General features: G+C 39.5%; 1 protein-coding gene across 2 annotated transcripts in view; it reads left to right on the top strand.

Moving 5' to 3' along the window:
* Nucleotides 1-18,863, top strand: part of CFAP43 (cilia and flagella associated protein 43) — a 64,626-nt gene that overhangs the window by 43,283 nt on the left and 2,480 nt on the right. For both annotated transcript variants that reach the window (XM_069971396.1, XM_069971403.1), the window contains 17 exons: nt 263-340; nt 1,323-1,448; nt 1,587-1,691; nt 2,086-2,202; nt 3,248-3,451; nt 4,133-4,339; nt 5,502-5,591; nt 7,399-7,479; nt 8,306-8,431; nt 10,282-10,401; nt 11,390-11,497; nt 12,935-13,021; nt 13,097-13,185; nt 13,269-13,476; nt 14,590-14,702; nt 16,532-16,691; nt 18,121-18,285. In XM_069971396.1, the coding sequence (XP_069827497.1) occupies nt 263-340; nt 1,323-1,448; nt 1,587-1,691; nt 2,086-2,202; nt 3,248-3,451; nt 4,133-4,339; nt 5,502-5,591; nt 7,399-7,479; nt 8,306-8,431; nt 10,282-10,401; nt 11,390-11,497; nt 12,935-13,021; nt 13,097-13,185; nt 13,269-13,476; nt 14,590-14,702; nt 16,532-16,691; nt 18,121-18,285 (2,184 nt within the window). The remainder of the gene's footprint in view (nt 1-262; nt 341-1,322; nt 1,449-1,586; nt 1,692-2,085; nt 2,203-3,247; nt 3,452-4,132; nt 4,340-5,501; nt 5,592-7,398; nt 7,480-8,305; nt 8,432-10,281; nt 10,402-11,389; nt 11,498-12,934; nt 13,022-13,096; nt 13,186-13,268; nt 13,477-14,589; nt 14,703-16,531; nt 16,692-18,120; nt 18,286-18,863) is intronic.

Below are 18,863 nucleotides of genomic sequence, written 5' to 3'. Positions count from 1 at the left end.
TGAGTTGGGTCATGTTAAAAGGTTCTAATGCAGTAGGGGTGAATTATCAGTCATCCATATAATCTTATGTGCCACAGATATGCACTGCCTGTAGCATTGTATGTTGAATGTGGTTTTACATGATTTGTATGATGACCAACATTGGGATAAAAAATATTGTATCCTGAGGCTACTGCATCGAAGGTACTAACACTTGGAGAGTATATTACATGAAAATTCTATGTATTAATAATTATTTATTTCTTATGATACATATACAAAGGCTATAAAAGAAGAGGAGAAGAAATATGCTGACCAAAAGAAGAGCCTCAAGAATGGCATAAAAGAACTGAGGCAGAAAGTAAGGATATTTTGTATTATTTCAAAAAGCATCTGTTACTAAATGCATTATGTATTATTATTGGGAGACACCCAATTTATATATTTATGGAATGCAAGATTGCAGGAAAACAGTGCTGAGGATGTAGGTAAGAAAACAACCTTCTTCCTCAGTGTCCCCTGTTGTATGGGAATGTAACGACAGGTTAGATTCTTCCCTTTAAAGTGTCACTGTTGTTATAACTTTCAAAATCTAAATGAACAGTAATATACATTCATTATTTATTTTTTGTTATCATGCTGTAAAACAAAGCTATACTTACCAGAAATCCAGGTCCAGTCTACTGAAGGCAGATTTTTTTTGTCTTGTGCTGGTTGAATAAAGAGACTAAACATATAATTCTTGGCCAGTACAGAGTTTCATGGTTCAATGTGTCTCTGCGAGCGCTCAGATTAGTCTCTTTTTTTTTTTTAAGAAGTCCTGTGTTTTCCATGACAACTAAAAATAAATCATCAATAATGGAGATCCTGAATAATTGCTTCATTGTAGTTTCTTGTATTATTTTTTTATTTCATGCAACTATTAATTCAACTAATTAACTCTTGTACTTTTTGCATTCTTAGCAGATGTGTTACTACTAGTGATGAGGGAACTCTTATTGCTGCATACAGGGAGAGGTTATAGCTGTATCCATGTTTTCCCAGACTCCCTAGGGTTTCATCCAACCACCCCTGGGAGTCAAATGCTGAGTGTTGGGGTTTGGATGAACCAGAATGTTCAACAAGTTTGTTCACTAATTACCAGGCATTATTTGCTGACTATTAGATATAAGGAAAGCCCCTCATGGTATGCAGCAATAGAAAAATTATAAAACACTTGTACATATAACACCGTACTGCCTAAATCTCATTGCACAATTTTGGTCATATCAAAAGGTTTTTGGTAAAAAATAGCTGATATTATATACAGTACCTAGGTTCTCACATTCTTGTGTGTTTGTCAGATACAAGCTATGATGCGAGAGAACGAATCCTTACCTGACATTGAAAAGTTGGACCAACAAGAATTTAACTTAGATACAGAAGAGCAGGAAAGGCTCCGAGCTGAAAGTGAACAGGAAGTGGAAAGAGTAAGTATCATATGTTTCTGTGCTGAGATATTCAACTTACTGTATTGTTACTGTGTCCCCAAATGTTGTGTCCCCTCACACATCACACAGATTTGCAGTGAAATCAGGAACTAACACTCTTTTTTATGTTTTTAAAAGGTTCAGAAAGAAATCGAGCTGGAGAATTTGTCCAAACAATATTTACGGGAAATCATAAAAAAAGAATGCTGGGATTCAATGTCAGTGACAGGACGCTCTATTGTGGTAAATATAGTTTATGCTTATGCTTAGTTCATGGGTATTTAAAACTCTGATCATTATCACAAAACTCTTGCTAAAATGTTCGAATCTCCAATAATAATAACATTACATTTAAGAGGTTATCCAGTGCTACAAATACATGGCCATGTTTGCACCAGTCTTGTCTCCAGATGGGGTTGGGGTTTGAAACTCAGTTCTATTGAAGTAAATGGAACTTAATTGCAAACCACACCTGAACTGGAGACAAGACTGGGGCAAAAGTGGCCATGTTTTTGTAGCGCTGGATAACCCCTTTAGGGCGCCATAGCTCTGTTCCCTGATCCGCACGGGGTCTCCAGAGTTGCAGTGTTACTCAGGTTCTCTTTTATATGTCTTACTTATCTACTGTTATTTGAAGTCTTTTCATACAGAACAAGAAGTGACAAACTATCCTTTGAAAGAACGTACAGCAAAGGAATTGGAAGATATTGCTAGAGTGTTAAATGTCAAGAAGACGGAATCTGTTGATCGAAAAGTAAAGTAAAATTAACAATACTTTCACCATTACAGATTTTTCAATCAACTCTCTGCTGTCAATGATCAAACACTGACAAGTAATATTATCAGTAGTGCACAGACAAGGTAGTGGACCAACCAATTTAGTGGAGGAACATGTGGGGCTAAATAGTGACTTCAGTGCTTCCATGCAGTTCATGCCAAAGATGGGATCAACCCACAGATAAATGCAAACAGAAAGTCATTTTATTTGTAGTAATCCTTATTCTATCTATCTATCTATCTATCTATCTATCTATCTATCTATCTATCTATCTATCTATCTATCTCCTATCTATCTATCTATATATTATCTATCTATCTATCTATCTATCTATCTATCTATCTATCATCTATCTATCTATCAATCTATCTATCTATCTATCTCCTATCTATCTATCTATCTATCTATCTATCTCCTATCTATCTATCTATCTATCTATCTATCTATCTATCTATCTATCTATCTATCTATCTATCTTTTTTGCTGTCTTCTAATCTGTATTACAGGGGTGTTCCTGTACACTTTCCGATATGTTCCCACATAATATTTTGGTCAGTATTTTGGCAGGATTTGTAGCCTAAATTTTCATAATAGAAAGATTTGCACTGTGTCTGTTTTCACCCCACTCCTAATTTTGGTGGAAAAAATACTGACCAAAGTCTATAGTATATATAGCCTTCTAGTATACCTAGTATAGTTGTTGTATAGTTAGTTAGGTTATTATCTCTTTACTTGACTTGGGTCTTTTATTACATGTCGACCCAATCTACAATCCACTATAATGTCAGCTATTTTGTAAATCTGTAGTAAGGTATTATGTACAGTGCACTACTCATTCATAATACAAACTGACGCAAAGTGTATCACTGTGTACTTCCCCTGTGAGACACTGAAGTCAGTATGGGCTTGTAGATATTCAGGATTTGTGTTACACAGATGGCCGTGTGCATGGAGCCCCAGATGAAAGTTTGCAATTTTTATACATTCACTCATTGATGATGAATAATAACTTTAACTTTAGATCAGAAAGGAAATTGTTGAGGTTCAGGCAAAAATTGGAACAGAAGAGGAAGAAGAAGTGGAAGAGGAGACAGAGAAAAGTCATGACACCACATCTCTGATTGGCAGCCTGAGTGATCAGTATGGTGGAAATACCTCCAACTTGTACAGCCAGCTGGAGATGCACAGCCGAGAGGAAAAAATTAACCAAATTATATTACTGCAGGTGAGAGCTAGATGCCTGCAAATGGCCATTATTACATGTTATGCATTATGCATTTATAAATGTGGTCAGGCCAGGATTTGCGTCCTTAAGGGTGCGTTTACACCTATAGGATCCGCAGAAGATCTACAGCAGATCCGCAGCAGATTTGATACTGCAGATTTGATTTGATTTGATGCTGCGTTCAGTTATTTAAATGAAAATACGCTGCGGTTCCGGTAAGTGTGAACTTACCCTTAAACGGACGCACATGTAAACATTGGCCGCACTTTTGTGAAGCTGGCATTAGAGCACTGCCCTTGTGGCATATCAAAGTTTTTCTAAATTATACTTTAACAATGTCTTTAAACAATGAAATGTCCTACTTTAGCTAAGCCTGATCTGTACAGGTCACTTTTGCAGGCAGTGACTGCAGCCATCCTGCTCATGCACATGGTCTATACTGTGCACCTTGGTATGTGTGCACAGAGGCAAGCTGTGTCTGCCTAGACAGTAAAAGCACCCTGTCCTGTAAAAATTGTAAATGTGAAGGCAGTGTTGCTGCTGGTGATGGAGGGAGCAGACTTTAATAATAAAGATGTGCTTATTAAACCTATATGGCACACACCCTCAGACGGCAAATACAGCCCTGCCTGGCAGGGGTTAAAAACAGGCAACTCATTGATATCCATTTTTATCCTGCAGGATATTATCTATAATGTGAAGACAAGCTTTAACAAAGAGTTCGAAGTGGCCTACAGACAGAAAGAACAAGAAGTCACTCGTGTGAATGAAAGGAATCAGAGAATCTTGGACATAATGTCTGAGTTAAATATACAAGAGAAACTATTAGAACCAAAATTTACAGATAGTGAAAAGCCAGAAAGAGCCCTCACTGTAGATGATTCGGAGGTAACTTGTTTTGGTATTTTATTTTTTCATAAAGGCGAAAGCAGGTCAGAGGTTATAGGTATTAAATAGCATTCTTTTCAAGGATTTCCTCCCAAACTCCCAAGTTGCATAGTGATTTCATGCACCAGGATTATCACACTTTGTGCTTGTGGCACGAGCCTAGAAAACAGTATGCACTTCTGTCTATAGGTTTTTAATGCTTATACATTAAATTAAACTGATTGGTTATTTCTAGATCATTCTAAACTACAGATAAAACCTCTTTGAGTAAAAAAAATATAGGAAAGAAAATAGACATTTTTGCAGTGCTTCTTATGACCACAGTGGACCTACACAACTCCTGCTCTCGTGTATATACCTATTTTAGTCAATGTGGCAAGCATAGGTTGTCTATCATATTAAATCCTATTTCCCCTCTGATATGGCTCTACAGATGCAGCCCACATTTCCCATGATGCCTCTGGCTTTACGGATAGGGTCTCATCAGTAAGTGTAGCCAAGTGATAGATCAGCGACATAGTGTCCCTTATAACATACTACAGATTATTACATGAGATGCAGCTTCAGTCTGTCCCTTGTGAGGGATTTCAGCTCTTACACACTGGAACGATCAGTATCAGGCTGCATCACACAGGAAACTGCCCACAACATATAGCAGAGACAGGCAGTGTGACCATGGCAGTATTATAACTCTGCAGCTGATCAGTTTATGGACTCACCAACTATATTACTTCTCTCCTGATATCTCAGAGAAGCTAGACCTTCTATATTCAGCTGCATTCTGTGTATGGGGGGACATAAAGAGGAACAAGGAGGCAGAGCTGGGTGGGAAGGGGTCTGAGAGCTGCCAGGAGGGATCTAATAGGTGATGACGTAATCATCAGTAACCCAAGCCAGAGTGACATCCTATCTGCACAATAGCGCAAGTAATTTTCTGGTTGCCCGACTGGGAATGACATGACCCAGCTGCAGTAGTTAACTTAAGAATGAAGCTGAGTTGGGATGAAACAGGTAACACTGCAAGAATTCTGTACGCCAAAGGCAGTTTAGCACATTGTATCTATAAAATGTTATGTTTGGAAAGTTATATTGACATTCATTTTGTGTAGTGAGAATACTTGTGGCTGTTCAAGTAACTACAAACTTTTTTATGTGACCAAAGATAAAAGTTGAAAAATATTTAACACCAGAACAAAAAACAAAGGTGGAGCAGCAAGCGAAGCAGGAAGAGAAGAAGCGATTGGCTGCACAGGTCAGTGGCAGTTGTATTAGGATTCATCATTCTCAGGAGGAATCTCTATAGAGATGTTTATTGTTACAATTGCTTGGGGACACATAGGTCTTTATCAATGTGACCTTTATTTATAGCATTTGTAAAACTTGAGTGAAAAGTGGTTGTGGTTTACTGCTTGACTAAGATTTAGACACATATATAAAATGCTTGCCGTGTATAGATGCAGTGAAGGTCTATGAAACCTTCATTTAGTCTGTAGCCCGTGTACTTGACTTACGACAGGGCACAACACTCAGATAATTTATTGTAGTGATCAGTGGGGTCTCAGGAGCTGTACCCCCAATGATCTCAACTTCTGACATGTGTCTATGACTTGTCAGAAGTTATCTGGAAGTTGAAGTGTTTGTTGTGAGACATGTAACTAATAGTACATGTAGCCATACATTTGTCAATATATTTGTCATTAAAGTACATGAGCTTTAACTTAAACTAACTTTAACAAAAACTATGCCATGATTGATAAATGTGGGCCAGAGAACGCAGGTAAAAATGCAGCTTTTGCCCTTTGTAAAAAGAAAGAGGAAAAAGAAGGAAGCTTATTAGGTCTTCACAGCCTATCTGCCACCGTTATGTTCTCTTCTGCCATCCATTGGTGGACAAGGCAAGATGATGCAACATCCTAAACAATGTTCCCTTTAAAGCAGTACTTGAAATCAACTGGTGTCAGACAGTTTAAATAGTCAAGTCTCACATTAAAGGGGAACTCCAGGTAGAGGTAAAAAAATTAAACTCCTGCAGAAGCATTTAGCATTACTTACCTGTCTATCCCAGTTTTGAAACTACCAAAAAAACATTAGTTTGGGGGGGGGGGGTTGTTCTGTATTGTGTTTCTGTCCTTCCTGGTTGAGCAGTTCCAAGAATGCAATGCTTTCCCTCAGCTGATCATCACAGTCCCCCACCCATCATAATCAGTAAAATTAGTGCTGCCCCTGCTTCTGGCCATTCAGAGATGGTGGATCACTCAGGGGATTGGGGGATCCAGCCAAGCCTCCTGTGAAATCACGCCCTGCCCCCTGTCGGCATCATTAGCCTGTCCTCAACACACACAGCAGAAGGAGCAGGAGACAATGTGAATTGGCACAGAGGCTATTTTTTTTTCACTTCCTGGATTTCTATCAGCTACCAGTGTGGCAGAACGGCACAGATATGGTAATACATTGTATAGACACATCTATATAACTTTTAATGTTTTTCTTATCTGGATTTCCCCTTTAAAGTGAATGTACCATCAAGTATATTGCTGTTTTTTTTTTTTACCTTAATCGATCGGCACCGGCACAGGGGTGACACCCACTGCAATATCCCTTCCCCTCTGTGACGCGGCTCCATTGATTCTGCAGGATTCAGTATAGGATTAAAAAAAAACAAAAACTGTTTCTACACTAAATAGATCAAACAAATGATGCTTTTATTGAAAAAGGTAGATAAAACACAGCAGGTTTAAAAAGAAGCAATTTCGCAGCAGAGGAGAAGTGCAAGACTATCACAAAATGGACACCATGTACAAACATATATAGTATATTATGTATGTTTATATGTATATAGTTATTGTTTGGACATGATACCCATAGTGTGCAACTGGAGGAGTCTGGGATGGCCCAGATTTTACTCACAGCTATTGTTCACAGGCGTCTAATTTGTACTCTTACCTTCATCATCTGGGAGATGTCAGATTTACCCCATCCCCCTCTCCTAGCTGAAATAGAGATGAATATTCAGGGGGGATAACAGACTTTTCAATAATTTATGACTTTTTCTTCTTTAGGAAGACAATGCCAAACAACGAGCCCTGAATGACATGATGGGAGGAGTCTTAGAGGTGAAAAAAGAGGATATTTTGAGAATGGTAAGACCTAATTATTTGTCTGTTCTGACAAATCATCTCTGAGTTTACAATAGAAAGGAACAATAGTAGTTCCATTACATAGTATAGCTATGATCCCTTAAATGGGATCATATGCCCTGAACATCGTATGTGGCAGCCTGTTTTTGCTTTGTTAGCCTCTGGGGTATGATGAGGGTGAAGACCCTTTTACAGGGGGCGATAATCCATAGGCAGGAACCCTTATTTCAGACATTTGGCTTATGAAAACGGGCCAGGGATCAGCAGGTGAGCAAATTGGCTGATTGTATCTTTCGCTACTCAATTGACCCCTACTGCCCAATTTTGAACCAAAGACAGGAGTAGATCCTGCAGGATACACAATTAAAGTCATTCTTTTATATTTCCCATATCTTATGAATCCACACTTAGGCCTCATTCACACGTTCAGTTTTCTGGGCCGCTAAACCTCTTGCTATTTTTTCTCTGTGATCTGTGGAGAATCATCCGTATTTGCATCCGTATTTGCATCGGTTTCCGCTTCTGTATCCATTTCCATAAAATTTGAAAAGTACTAGTTTGCATACATTTGATCCGTGTTTTGGCGGATGTCACGCATGTGACATCCATGATGTAAATCTATTCTGCACTAAGAGATTATCATATATCTTATTCAATGCTCCTCTTATATTTTAATAAATATTACTGATCATTAGTATAATTAATATACATAGTAATCAATTTCCTCTACACGATTACACAGCATAACATGACCTCATAATTCATGTGAAAAACATCTATAATGCTAATAATATGATGTGTCAATTACTTTACCCTTTGTGTCTTTCAGGAAGTCACACAACCAAGTTTTGCGTCTAAAGCTGAAACTGAATGGACTGAAGAAGAAAAAAAGCAGTTCAAGGAATATGATAAAAAATCTAAGGAACTCAATGAGGAGAAGGAAAAGTATAGGAAGGTAAGAGAAAAGAATTGGGAACGTATCAGGATCAAAATCAAAAATTTTTTCCACATTACACCTCCCCAACCATCTATATCATCTGTACTGCATTATCAGATGTACTGAAACAGTCACATACAATCACATACAATATGAAATCTGCATGGAAAAAATCTAAATTATACATATTTTCTTTACCACAAAACTATGCCCATTGGCTCAGCTTCTCAACTATGTCCTTCAGCTCATACCCCTTTTTTGAAGACAAACTAGTCAGACAATCTAGTGACATGCAAAAAGAGTCTAAAATGCATAACAAAACCTTTCTGCACTCTCTGTATTCTGACTTGTTATCAGGGGAAGTAGAGAAGCCAACAGTGGCACAAATTCTGTTAAAGGGGTTGTCCGGCGATAAAAAATTATTCACAGAATAACACACATTACAAAGTTATACAACTTTGTAATGTATGTTATGTCTGTGAATGGCCCCCTTCCCCGTGTCCCACCACCCCCACCCGTGTACCCGGAAGTGTGGTGCGCTATACATTACCTGTCGCGTGCCGACCACGGTCTCCGATCCTCAGCAGTGACGTCTTCTTCGGGAGCTTGGCGGATCTTCCCGAGTGCCGGCCGCCCTCTGCAGCGTCATCCGAAGCTCAGCCGCGATTGGCTGAGCATAACTGTGCTCAGCCAATCGCGGCTGAGCAGCTGATGACGTGGCCGCGTCATCAGCCGCTCAGCCGCGATTGGCTGAGCACAGTTATGCTCAGCCAATCGCGGCTGAGCTTCGGATGACGCTGCAGAGGGCGGCCGGCACTCGGGAAGATCCGCCAAGCTCCCGAAGAAGACGTCACTGCTGACGATCGGAGACCGTGGACGACACGACATGCGGTGAGTATAATGCACCACACTTCCGGGTCTAGCGTGGGTGGGGGGAAACACGGGGAAGGGGGCCATTCACAGACATAACATACATTACAAAGTTGTATAACTTTGTAATGTGTGTTATTCTGTGAATAATTTTTTATCGCCGGACAACCCCTTTAATGGCCAGAAAAGTTATTGCACAACACTGATTGTGTAAAAGCCCCATTACACAGGTCAGTTATCTGCCCAGTCAGGCAGATATTGCCCTATGTAAAAGGGTCAGGGATGACCTGATAAATAAGCAAACGCTCGCTCAGAGGCTAATCGCTTAAATCTAACCTGTCAAAAAATAATCTTCTGTCAGCCACACACCTCCCTGTAAGTCTACAGCTGGGCGCTGCACATGGCTATACCTAGCAATCAGAGGGATGATTTTTTTATGTTCTCCAATTAACGATAAATGATTGCATATGAGCGCTTCTGCAATCTACCTAAAATTATTCACCATAATACACAGAACGATAGTCATTTGTTACTATCGCAATTATGATCGTTCGTAATCGTATACTCTACTATAAGAACGATCATAATAACGACCTAACAAAGATTTGCAAAGGATTATCCAACAATTAACAACGATTTTATGGGCAGCTGAAAAGATGTAATCAACGACGTAAAAAAAATTTTTATTAGTCGTTTGTTTCACAAGGAAAGATTATTGCTTAAATTTGAACGAAATAACGATTTTAAACCCGATAATCTCTTCATGTAATAGGGCCCTTAGCCCTGACACCCTGGTTGACCTCAGGAGGTATAAAGTATAACCTCTTTACACCATGCTGGGTCTGTGCTAAGTGCAGCTATGAATACTTCCCCACATTATGTCTGTGAGCAGGCATCTAATGATGAAGCATGGGGTGGAAAATATATTATCTTGTTTGAGCATTGGTCACTTTTAGTTTGGTCGCTGTTTTGCCACTGATCTGTTCATTTATCTGTAGATACTAGAGGCAGAAATGAAAAAGATTCAGGCATCTATAATAGAGACCACGGTGGCGTTTGATGAAACTTTGACAAGACTATTTGAAAAGAAGGTGAAATGTGAAATGGTCATCTATCAGGTAATATGCATTTTTAAACTATTCGTTTCTTTTTGTTCTAAATATGACACGTTAAGGGGAACATGTAATTTATGTATCCCTTTATATAAGCCTTGTTATACAGAATGATCCTAACTGGTTCTCCATGGAAGTAAAAGAAGCATTGAGATCATTACAAAATATTCCATACGATTCATGTAACCAATAATAACAAAGTACAGAAAGTAGGTTAATGTGAAAAAGCATAGCGACATCTACTTACATGAAATCTATGTGCACCTTAAAATCATCTTATAAAGTGTCAAAAGATATTATGAGTAGGTGTATGTGATGACCCTGTTCTCTGGTTTGGTGGGGTCGCAGCAGTCTATTCTTGTAAATGTATATTTCTGCACATTTTGTTCATACTGTGTAGTCTTCCCTTGGGATCTGTTATATTACCAAGAAGGTATTGTAAATGAAGAATACTAACAGAAAGCTTATTTTGTGTATACAATCTCAGTTTTGGCTACTGTATTATGAGTGTGTGAGTGTTCACCAGACTGGAGAAATGTAAATATACTATTCTTCTTAGCAATTTTATGTTAGATGGTGTTTCCCATAAAAGCTGACTGTATTATATGTTATTAAGCATTATCACTAGAGATGAGCGAACCGGGTTCAGGTTCGAGTCGATCCGAACCCGATCACTCGGCATTTGATTAGCTGGGGCTGCTGAAGTTGGATAAAGCTCTAAGGTTGTCTGGAAAACATGGATATAGCCAATGACTATATCTATGATTTCCACATAGTCTTAGGGCTTTATCCAACTTCAGCAGCCACCGCTAATCAAATGCCGAAAGTTCTGGTTCAGGTCGACTCGAGCATGCTCGAGGTTCGCTCATCTCTAATTATCACGTATTTATTTTGTTATAATTGATGTGTTTAGCTTTGTCAGTAAGTGGTTTATGCGTGTATGTCTATAACATCAGATTTTTTACAATACATTTTTAAACTTTTTATTGGACAGGAAGAACTGAAAATAAGCAATCTGCTGTTCTCAATCCTCATTGAAGAAGAGATAAATATAAGAGCGGCACAACTGAACCAGATCATGGACAAGAAAAGGAAGCAGAAGGTGGGCCTTGTAGTAATGATGGAAAACTCTAGAAGTAGAATTCTAGCTATTACTTTGCATATGATAGTAAAAAAAAAAGAAACCTTGTGGTAGCCTCGCCTTCCATTTGATACTGCCTATGGTTTGGAAATTTCATTTTTTTTTTTTTTTTTGCATCAATCATCAATCATGGTAAATGGTATTTACATTGACATCACTGCTTTAATCACTTTCATAGATTTTGTAGCATCAGTTTTAAAAGACATAACAGAGATTGTTGTTCTTGGTAGAGACAAAACGTCATGTATTTTTCCATTTGTGCCTCTAGGATCCCTAAATGGTATTCCCATTTCATTTTACTATACACAGGATAAGGGAAAAATCAAGCAGATGGATAGAAATTAAACACTTGTTTTTGTATTTGCTCATGGCTCATTTATAGGGTTTCTAGCAGCAAAATACCCTGTGATTAACCCAGGGTACAGTCCCTTAAAAGGGGGGATCCCTCCTTAATTTTATTTTATCTTTTTTTTTTTTAATTTGAGTCACTGTCGTGAATTTTTTTTTTGCAGATATCAATAGTTGAGGCGATTTTAAGAAACTTTGTAATTGGGTTTATTAGCCGAAAAATGAATTTTTGTTATGAAAAAGCAATTTGAAGCTCTCCCCCTGTCTTCATTGTTCTATGGACAGAGGGAAACGAGACACCAAAACAGGACAACAAAGAGTTAATTAAAAGCTACATTACCGGGCTCTCTCCGCTGATGTCACCACTGACCTATCTGACCCCTGAATAGCACTCTGAATAGCTCCCCCGCTGAGTAATCCTTTGTTCTCTGCTCTCTGCTGCCGACATTTCTCCTCCGTCTCTTCCCCCCCCCTCCCCTCTTCATAGCTCAGACAGGACGCGTCTGATAGAGATTTCCTGATTCTGAGCAGTGGATGACAGAAAGGAGATGAGGGGGGAACCTGGGGAAAGGCTTTTTAAATGCAGATAATGGCATATTTGCCTAATAAACCCAATTACAAAGTTTCTTAAAATCGCCTTGACTAATGATTTCTGCAAAAAAAAAATTCACGACAGTGACTCTAAGTTTGTAGGAGAGATATATTGTACAGGATTAGTATCCTGCCTTATCTATTTCTCCAGCAGTAAAATACTGCACTTTCCTGATAATAAGATGACTCTGCTCATACTGTCCCAGTCTACACTGCAAATCTCACAAGTTACCTTTAGAAAAAAAAGGAAACATCAGCCTATTCTCACTACTCCATTTCCAATGTGACAATTGAAATATTTCAATTTTTTTCATGTGGATAGTAAGCAAATGTTAGAAAATGTTAGAAACTATATTTGTATTAAAACATGATTTAAATGACATATTTTATACCAATACATTCCTTTTATAATAGTGGGAACGGTAGGATGATGTTATTAAACAAATCTTTCTGTTGCAGAATCAAACATCTGACTTAGTTAAGACTTTCAGAGCTGCGGTGGAATCTTTCAGGGAGTCTTATGATGATCTAGTGGCAGAGGATAAGGTAAAAACAAGTTTATTAAGCATGAAAGTCCAAGTGGGAACTTCTCTAATAGTGTGACACCTCTTCTTCCTCTAGTTGTTAGATCGTGGGTTTAAGAAGGAATTTTCAGATGTTCCTGCTCACCATGTGGATCAGCTTTATAAACTGTACAGAAAACGACCAAGGTATGGCTATTGAAGAAAAGGTTTCTTATGGTTGAATCATCACCAGGAATGTCGGGTATAACTCAGCTGTGTTCCTGTTGTAGAGTTCAACGACTTAGGACCCAGACAGAAAGTGAGGCACCATTTGGTGATCGCCCAGGATCTGCAAAAGCTCATAATGACTCAATTGTTCAGCTAATGAAAGCCATGGATGAATTAGATGATCCAGTGCATATGCCAGAAGGACTGGATCTTGCAGTGTGGGAGCGTTTCTGTCTGGCCAGAAGATCAAAAATGGAATACGAACAGCAAGTATGTAACAGAACAAAAAGAGCATGAAGCCTGTATATTGCAATTGTCATTGGTATATTCCATAAAGTATTTAGAATAAGTTACATTTTACATTATCGTCTCTGCATTCTTTACTATTGTATTACCATTCACATAATCAATGTGAATTACCTGTGATACGTTAATGTAGCTATTGATAACTCAAATGCCTGTCTCGATATTAGACCTCACACACAACTATTGTCTGTAAGGCTATGTTCACACAATGTAAGTAAATTATTAATCACGGCCGTTGTTGCTGATTTTGCAACACGGTTGTGATTAATCCTTTACCTACATTGTGCTGCAGGCTAAGGGAATCCCGGACAGAGTGTATACACTTGGTATACACTTGGGCCGGGATCCCTAGCGGCGCCGCAAAAAACTGACATGTCACTGTGTGCAGCTGCGAATTCGGATGCGGGCGCGTATGGATGCGCCTGCATCCAAATTCAACTGCAGTGAAGATCATCCGGCCGATACTGCTGTATCGGCCGGGATGATTTTCCCTGACACTGGCCATTTGGTTGTCAGGGAACGGCCGTTGTCTTATGCCATATGAACATGGCCTAAAGATGCATGCATGAGCTCCATATGGATTGCTATATTGGTTCCAAATGGGTTATGTTTTGCTCAGTTTAGCGTCAGTATTCTTGTCAGAAAAGAAAGTGTACATACCGTAAATACAGTTCACTGGCCCAGATTTGCTAAAATGGTCTCATTCTTTTCTTAGTGCAAACAATCTTGAAATGTGTCAGTATGCCAGACTGATTGAAAAAATCTGAAGACTGTCTGGTTTACGTTTATGCCAAGTTTTAGTTTATGTACTTCAATCCAAAATCATTCACTAAAATTTTACTACATATAGACCATGCCGTTTGTAAAGGCCACTACCCTTTTGACAGACCCAGCAGAAAAGCTGTCAAAAATGAATAAATGTGGTGCAAAGTCAAGTGCACCAGTTTCTGCTGCAAATTGCGCCACTGTTACATATTGGGCCACTGTTACATATTGTGCATACTGTATACTGACTGGTCTATGCTTTTCTCACTTATCTATGCTTTATCATGCCCATTTACATCCTTCCTGGTATAGGTAAAGAGGAAGGCCTTGGTTCTGGCTGAGATGCAGGAATTCTTAAATAAAAGAATTGATGAAGATGAGAGAACAAGGCAGGATATTGAGGATATCATGCAAGAACTCAATATGTAAGCATACCTCCCAAGTGTCCCTCTTTTGGACGAACAGTCCCTATTTTTGACCCATGTCCCTCTGTCCCTCTTTGCCCCTTACATGTCCCTCTTTTTGACCTGGGAATTAGATTTGCATGAATAGTATTTCTATGTTGCTCTAGAAAGTGTCTGGTTTCTTACTGCATAAAAGACCCAAATGTGCACATTATTCTATCATGTGGTGCAAGTTGGTTCCTAAAATTGCTATATTCAGATCAATCATGTGACATTATGGCCTCTGTCACATGTCATACCACACATGCAGATCATATGGCCCCATACACACATCTGTAGATGTTACCGATCCGTTTTGGGGCCATGATCCATGCCACAAAAAAACGATGAAGTCATTGTGCGTCTGTATCAGCTACCGTGTTTCCCCGATAGTAAGACACCCCCGAAAGTAAGACATAGTTGGACTTTCGGGGGCTGGGCTAAAGTAAGACATACCCCGAATGTAAGACATAGTACATAGGGCGGTATTTTTGTACTTTTATGTCCCTGCGCCCGTCCTGTCAGAGGCTCGCACGCGCGCGCACACACACACACGCGCGGCCCGGCACGAGCGCTGCACGTCATGTGCAGGGACGCCGGTATTGGTGCGGGAGCTGAAGGAGCAGCAGGGCCCAGGTGACTGCCCGCACCGCCCCCGTCTGGTCCAAGCGACCTTCCCCCCACCCCCCGTGCGCGCACCTGTCCGCCCTCTCTGAGGCCCCGTCCTGCCGCACCGTCCATGCGCCCACCACCCGTCCGGTCCGGCGTCCCTGCTCACTGAGGGGAGTACAGGACAGCCGCCCTCACGTGCTGCTGCTCCTCCAGCTCTGACATGGCCGCCTCCCTGCACACACAGGACAACGTGTGACAGCTGACCTGTCATCTCATCCCCTCAGTAACAGTACAGGATAGGAGGAATAATGGGCTGCAGCAGGCGGGATAACTTATAGCTGTGTGTGTTATCCTGCCAGCTGCAGCACATCCATTCCTCCTATGTTACAGTCCTGCACTGTTACTGAGGGGACTACAGTCATACACCCCTGTCCGCCCCCCTATACAGTCATACACCCCTGTTTCCCCCCCCTATACAGTCATACACCCCTGTCCGCCCCCCTATACAGTCATACACCCCTGTCTCCCCCCCCTATACAGTCATACACCCCTGTCCAATATAAGACATACCCCAAAAGTAAGACATAGTGGGACTTTTGGGAGTAAAAAGAACGTAAGACACTGTCTTACTTTCGGGGAAACACGGTATCTTACAGCGGGTCCTTGCAAATGCAGTTACTGAAACACATTTATAACCCTGTTCACAGTTGCGGGTCCTTAATTACAGACGGGGTTTGGCTGGGTACACACTGCATTTCTGCAAACCAGTTTATGCAAAAAACAGATGGAAAAACAGATGAATAAAAAACGATGCATTTGTGTGCATCCGTTTTAATCCTTTTTATTAAAAAAAGGATCAAAAAATGGATCAAAATGCAAGAGTGTCCCTTTTTGGCCGTCCAAAATGTTGGGAGGTATGATGTAAGTAGCAGGTTTACATAGTTTAGTAAGCATTTGATATAGTGCTATTGATGTATTATCATCTGATAATAATCTAATTATAATCTAATAATAATGAGAATTGTAGTATAATAATATTCACAAGCTGGATACATAAGTGAGAAATCTGTATAGCCTGACCTACATTCTGAAGTTTGTGTCCTTACTTCCCAGTGTATAGAGTAATATTATGTAATCATATTATAGCATGTAATTATGATATAACTGACCTACATCTCTCTTGATTCTCTTGGTTTCAGATTGCGAAATGAGAAAATGAAGTTTCAGTTAGATCTGACTGTCCAGTTCATACTCAAACAAGGCCAGGTGGAGTTAGAGGGCACTGACCTCATTCCCAATTATACAGATGCCATACTTCTTCACAGGAGTGTCATAGAAGATCTAAACAGCAATATACGGGTATATATATCGTAGTTCATTAAAACTTTACATTTCTTTTTTCATGTACAAGAGAAAGCAAAATTCCATAATAAAATAGAAATACCTAATGGTCCAGATAAAACCATGAATATGGGCAACCTAAGATGCTGCCCCCTAGGATTTTTTCCATAATAGTGTCTATCTACCTAGTGTGTTGTACACAACATTGCTGTCAATGGAAATGCTGGATTACTGTCATATTAGAATATATAAAGACTGTGGATGCTATACACTGTGTGCATACAGTGTATCTCCATGAACCAGCAAAACCAGCTGAAGCTGTCTACAAATATTAGATGTTTGTCAGTGAATTGCAACAATACCATGGCAGCGTTATGCTGTCACTAGACATCTAACATCAGAAAACAACAGTTTGGACAGGTTTTTTTTTTTTTAATTTGCCAGAGATTCCCAGTAATGCCGCTTGCAGAAAGCCCACTAGTGAATCTTCATCCAGTGCTTTACAGTGAACAGTGGCCTAAATTGATGTCATTGCAGAGCGCTGGCTGAGATATTAATTACTAGGTATTCTGCCTGAGTTGCAGGCAGCCAGATAGATGCACTGGGGGCTAAAAGACCGCCCCCAGTGCCCCAAACACCCTAATCTACATAATAATAAAAATTAAGATTACTCAATAAAGCTGCAGCACACCAATATTATTTAAGTGCACAGAGCCTCCCTGTCCCAGAGTAACAGTGCCTTGTCTCCTGCCCTTATGGAATCTAGAATTCTATCAGAAAATCAGGAAAAATCCTATTTATTATAGCACCAACTAGTCCCCAGTAATGGAAACTTGCAGATCAGGCATTTGACATATCTGATTGTCATGTAAAAAAAAAATTGTAGATAACCTTTTAAGTATGACAGGTTTAGGCTGTGTTCACACACAGTATTTTTGCTCAGTATTTTGGTCAGTATTTTTATCAACCAAAACCGGAGCCAATTGAAAACACAGAAATTGCCGTTATTTGCCTTTATGACGGCCATCCACTAAATTTCAACAGTGTGTCAACATAACCTTTCTGTATTTTTAATCCACTCCTTGTTTTGGTTGTAGAACACTAAGCAAAATACTGAGCAAAACTACTGTGTGTGAACATAGCCTTACTGTATAGTATATATATGCTGAGCAGATAAATTACCAGTGCGACGTAGGTCTAATATAACCCTACAACATAATCCAGTGGTGACTTTTTAGAGGATGGGTCTGCTCTCCTCATTTGTTTGTCACTTTACAAGTGAGCATTATAATATCATCAGTAAAAAGGTGTGAGAGAGTATGTAGGGATACATCTCTAGTTGGGAACACCCTATTGTCAATTTATCACTGGTGCTGTTTTATATAATACTTTATATGTTCGATGTGATACTGATTTTAGCTATGATGTTTATTGTTTGTGTTCTCAGGGTTTAGGAGAGCAGAAAATAGCAAGTATGGTGGAAAGCAAAGATTTCCGTAAAGGAATCTTCCAACTTGAGTGGGAACACAAAAAGATACAAATGGAGATGGAAGACCTGAAGAAGAAATCCAGAGATATCACAATGCTTCGTGTGACCAAAGAAATTCAGACAGTATGATGGTTTCCTACAACTGATTGATTGATTGAACAAATAGCTAATACAATTATGGCTGCAGGACTATTTACAATGCTAATACAAGACTAAGTACTCTATTGCACCAACAGATATCTGACAGATTTTTGCAACCAAAGCCAGGAACGGACTATAAACAAAGAACAGGTGATAAAGGAAAGACTGAGATTTCTCCTCTTTTCATGTCCATTCCTGGCTTTGGCTGTAAATATCTGTCAGATAAATTAGTCAGATATCTGTGTGTGTAATAAGGTCCTAACAGAATAGAAGTCACCCCTGGGGGATTTCTGTAACCAACAAAAGATCACACATCCCCAACTGCTACACATTACAAGTCAGGCTCTGTTCACATCTCCTTAGAGCCCTTTCTCACAGGTATACATTGGGAGTATTCTTCTGCACACATCTCTGTTAGAATGCATCAATGTGTTTCACTATATAGTCATACAAAGACATTGGAGATGAGAAAACATACCTAAATTCAGCTTTGATTTGCTTTCTGTAGCCTGGTAAAGTCCAGGATGGCAGTCATAGGTCTCCTAGGGCTGTATCCATCT

The sequence above is a fragment of the Dendropsophus ebraccatus genome, chromosome 1 (assembly GCF_027789765.1).
Source record: "Dendropsophus ebraccatus isolate aDenEbr1 chromosome 1, aDenEbr1.pat, whole genome shotgun sequence".
Taxonomy (NCBI): domain Eukaryota; kingdom Metazoa; phylum Chordata; class Amphibia; order Anura; family Hylidae; genus Dendropsophus; species Dendropsophus ebraccatus.
Note: the sequence above shows the minus strand (reverse complement) of the source record. Positions and strands in the feature narration are given on the sequence as shown.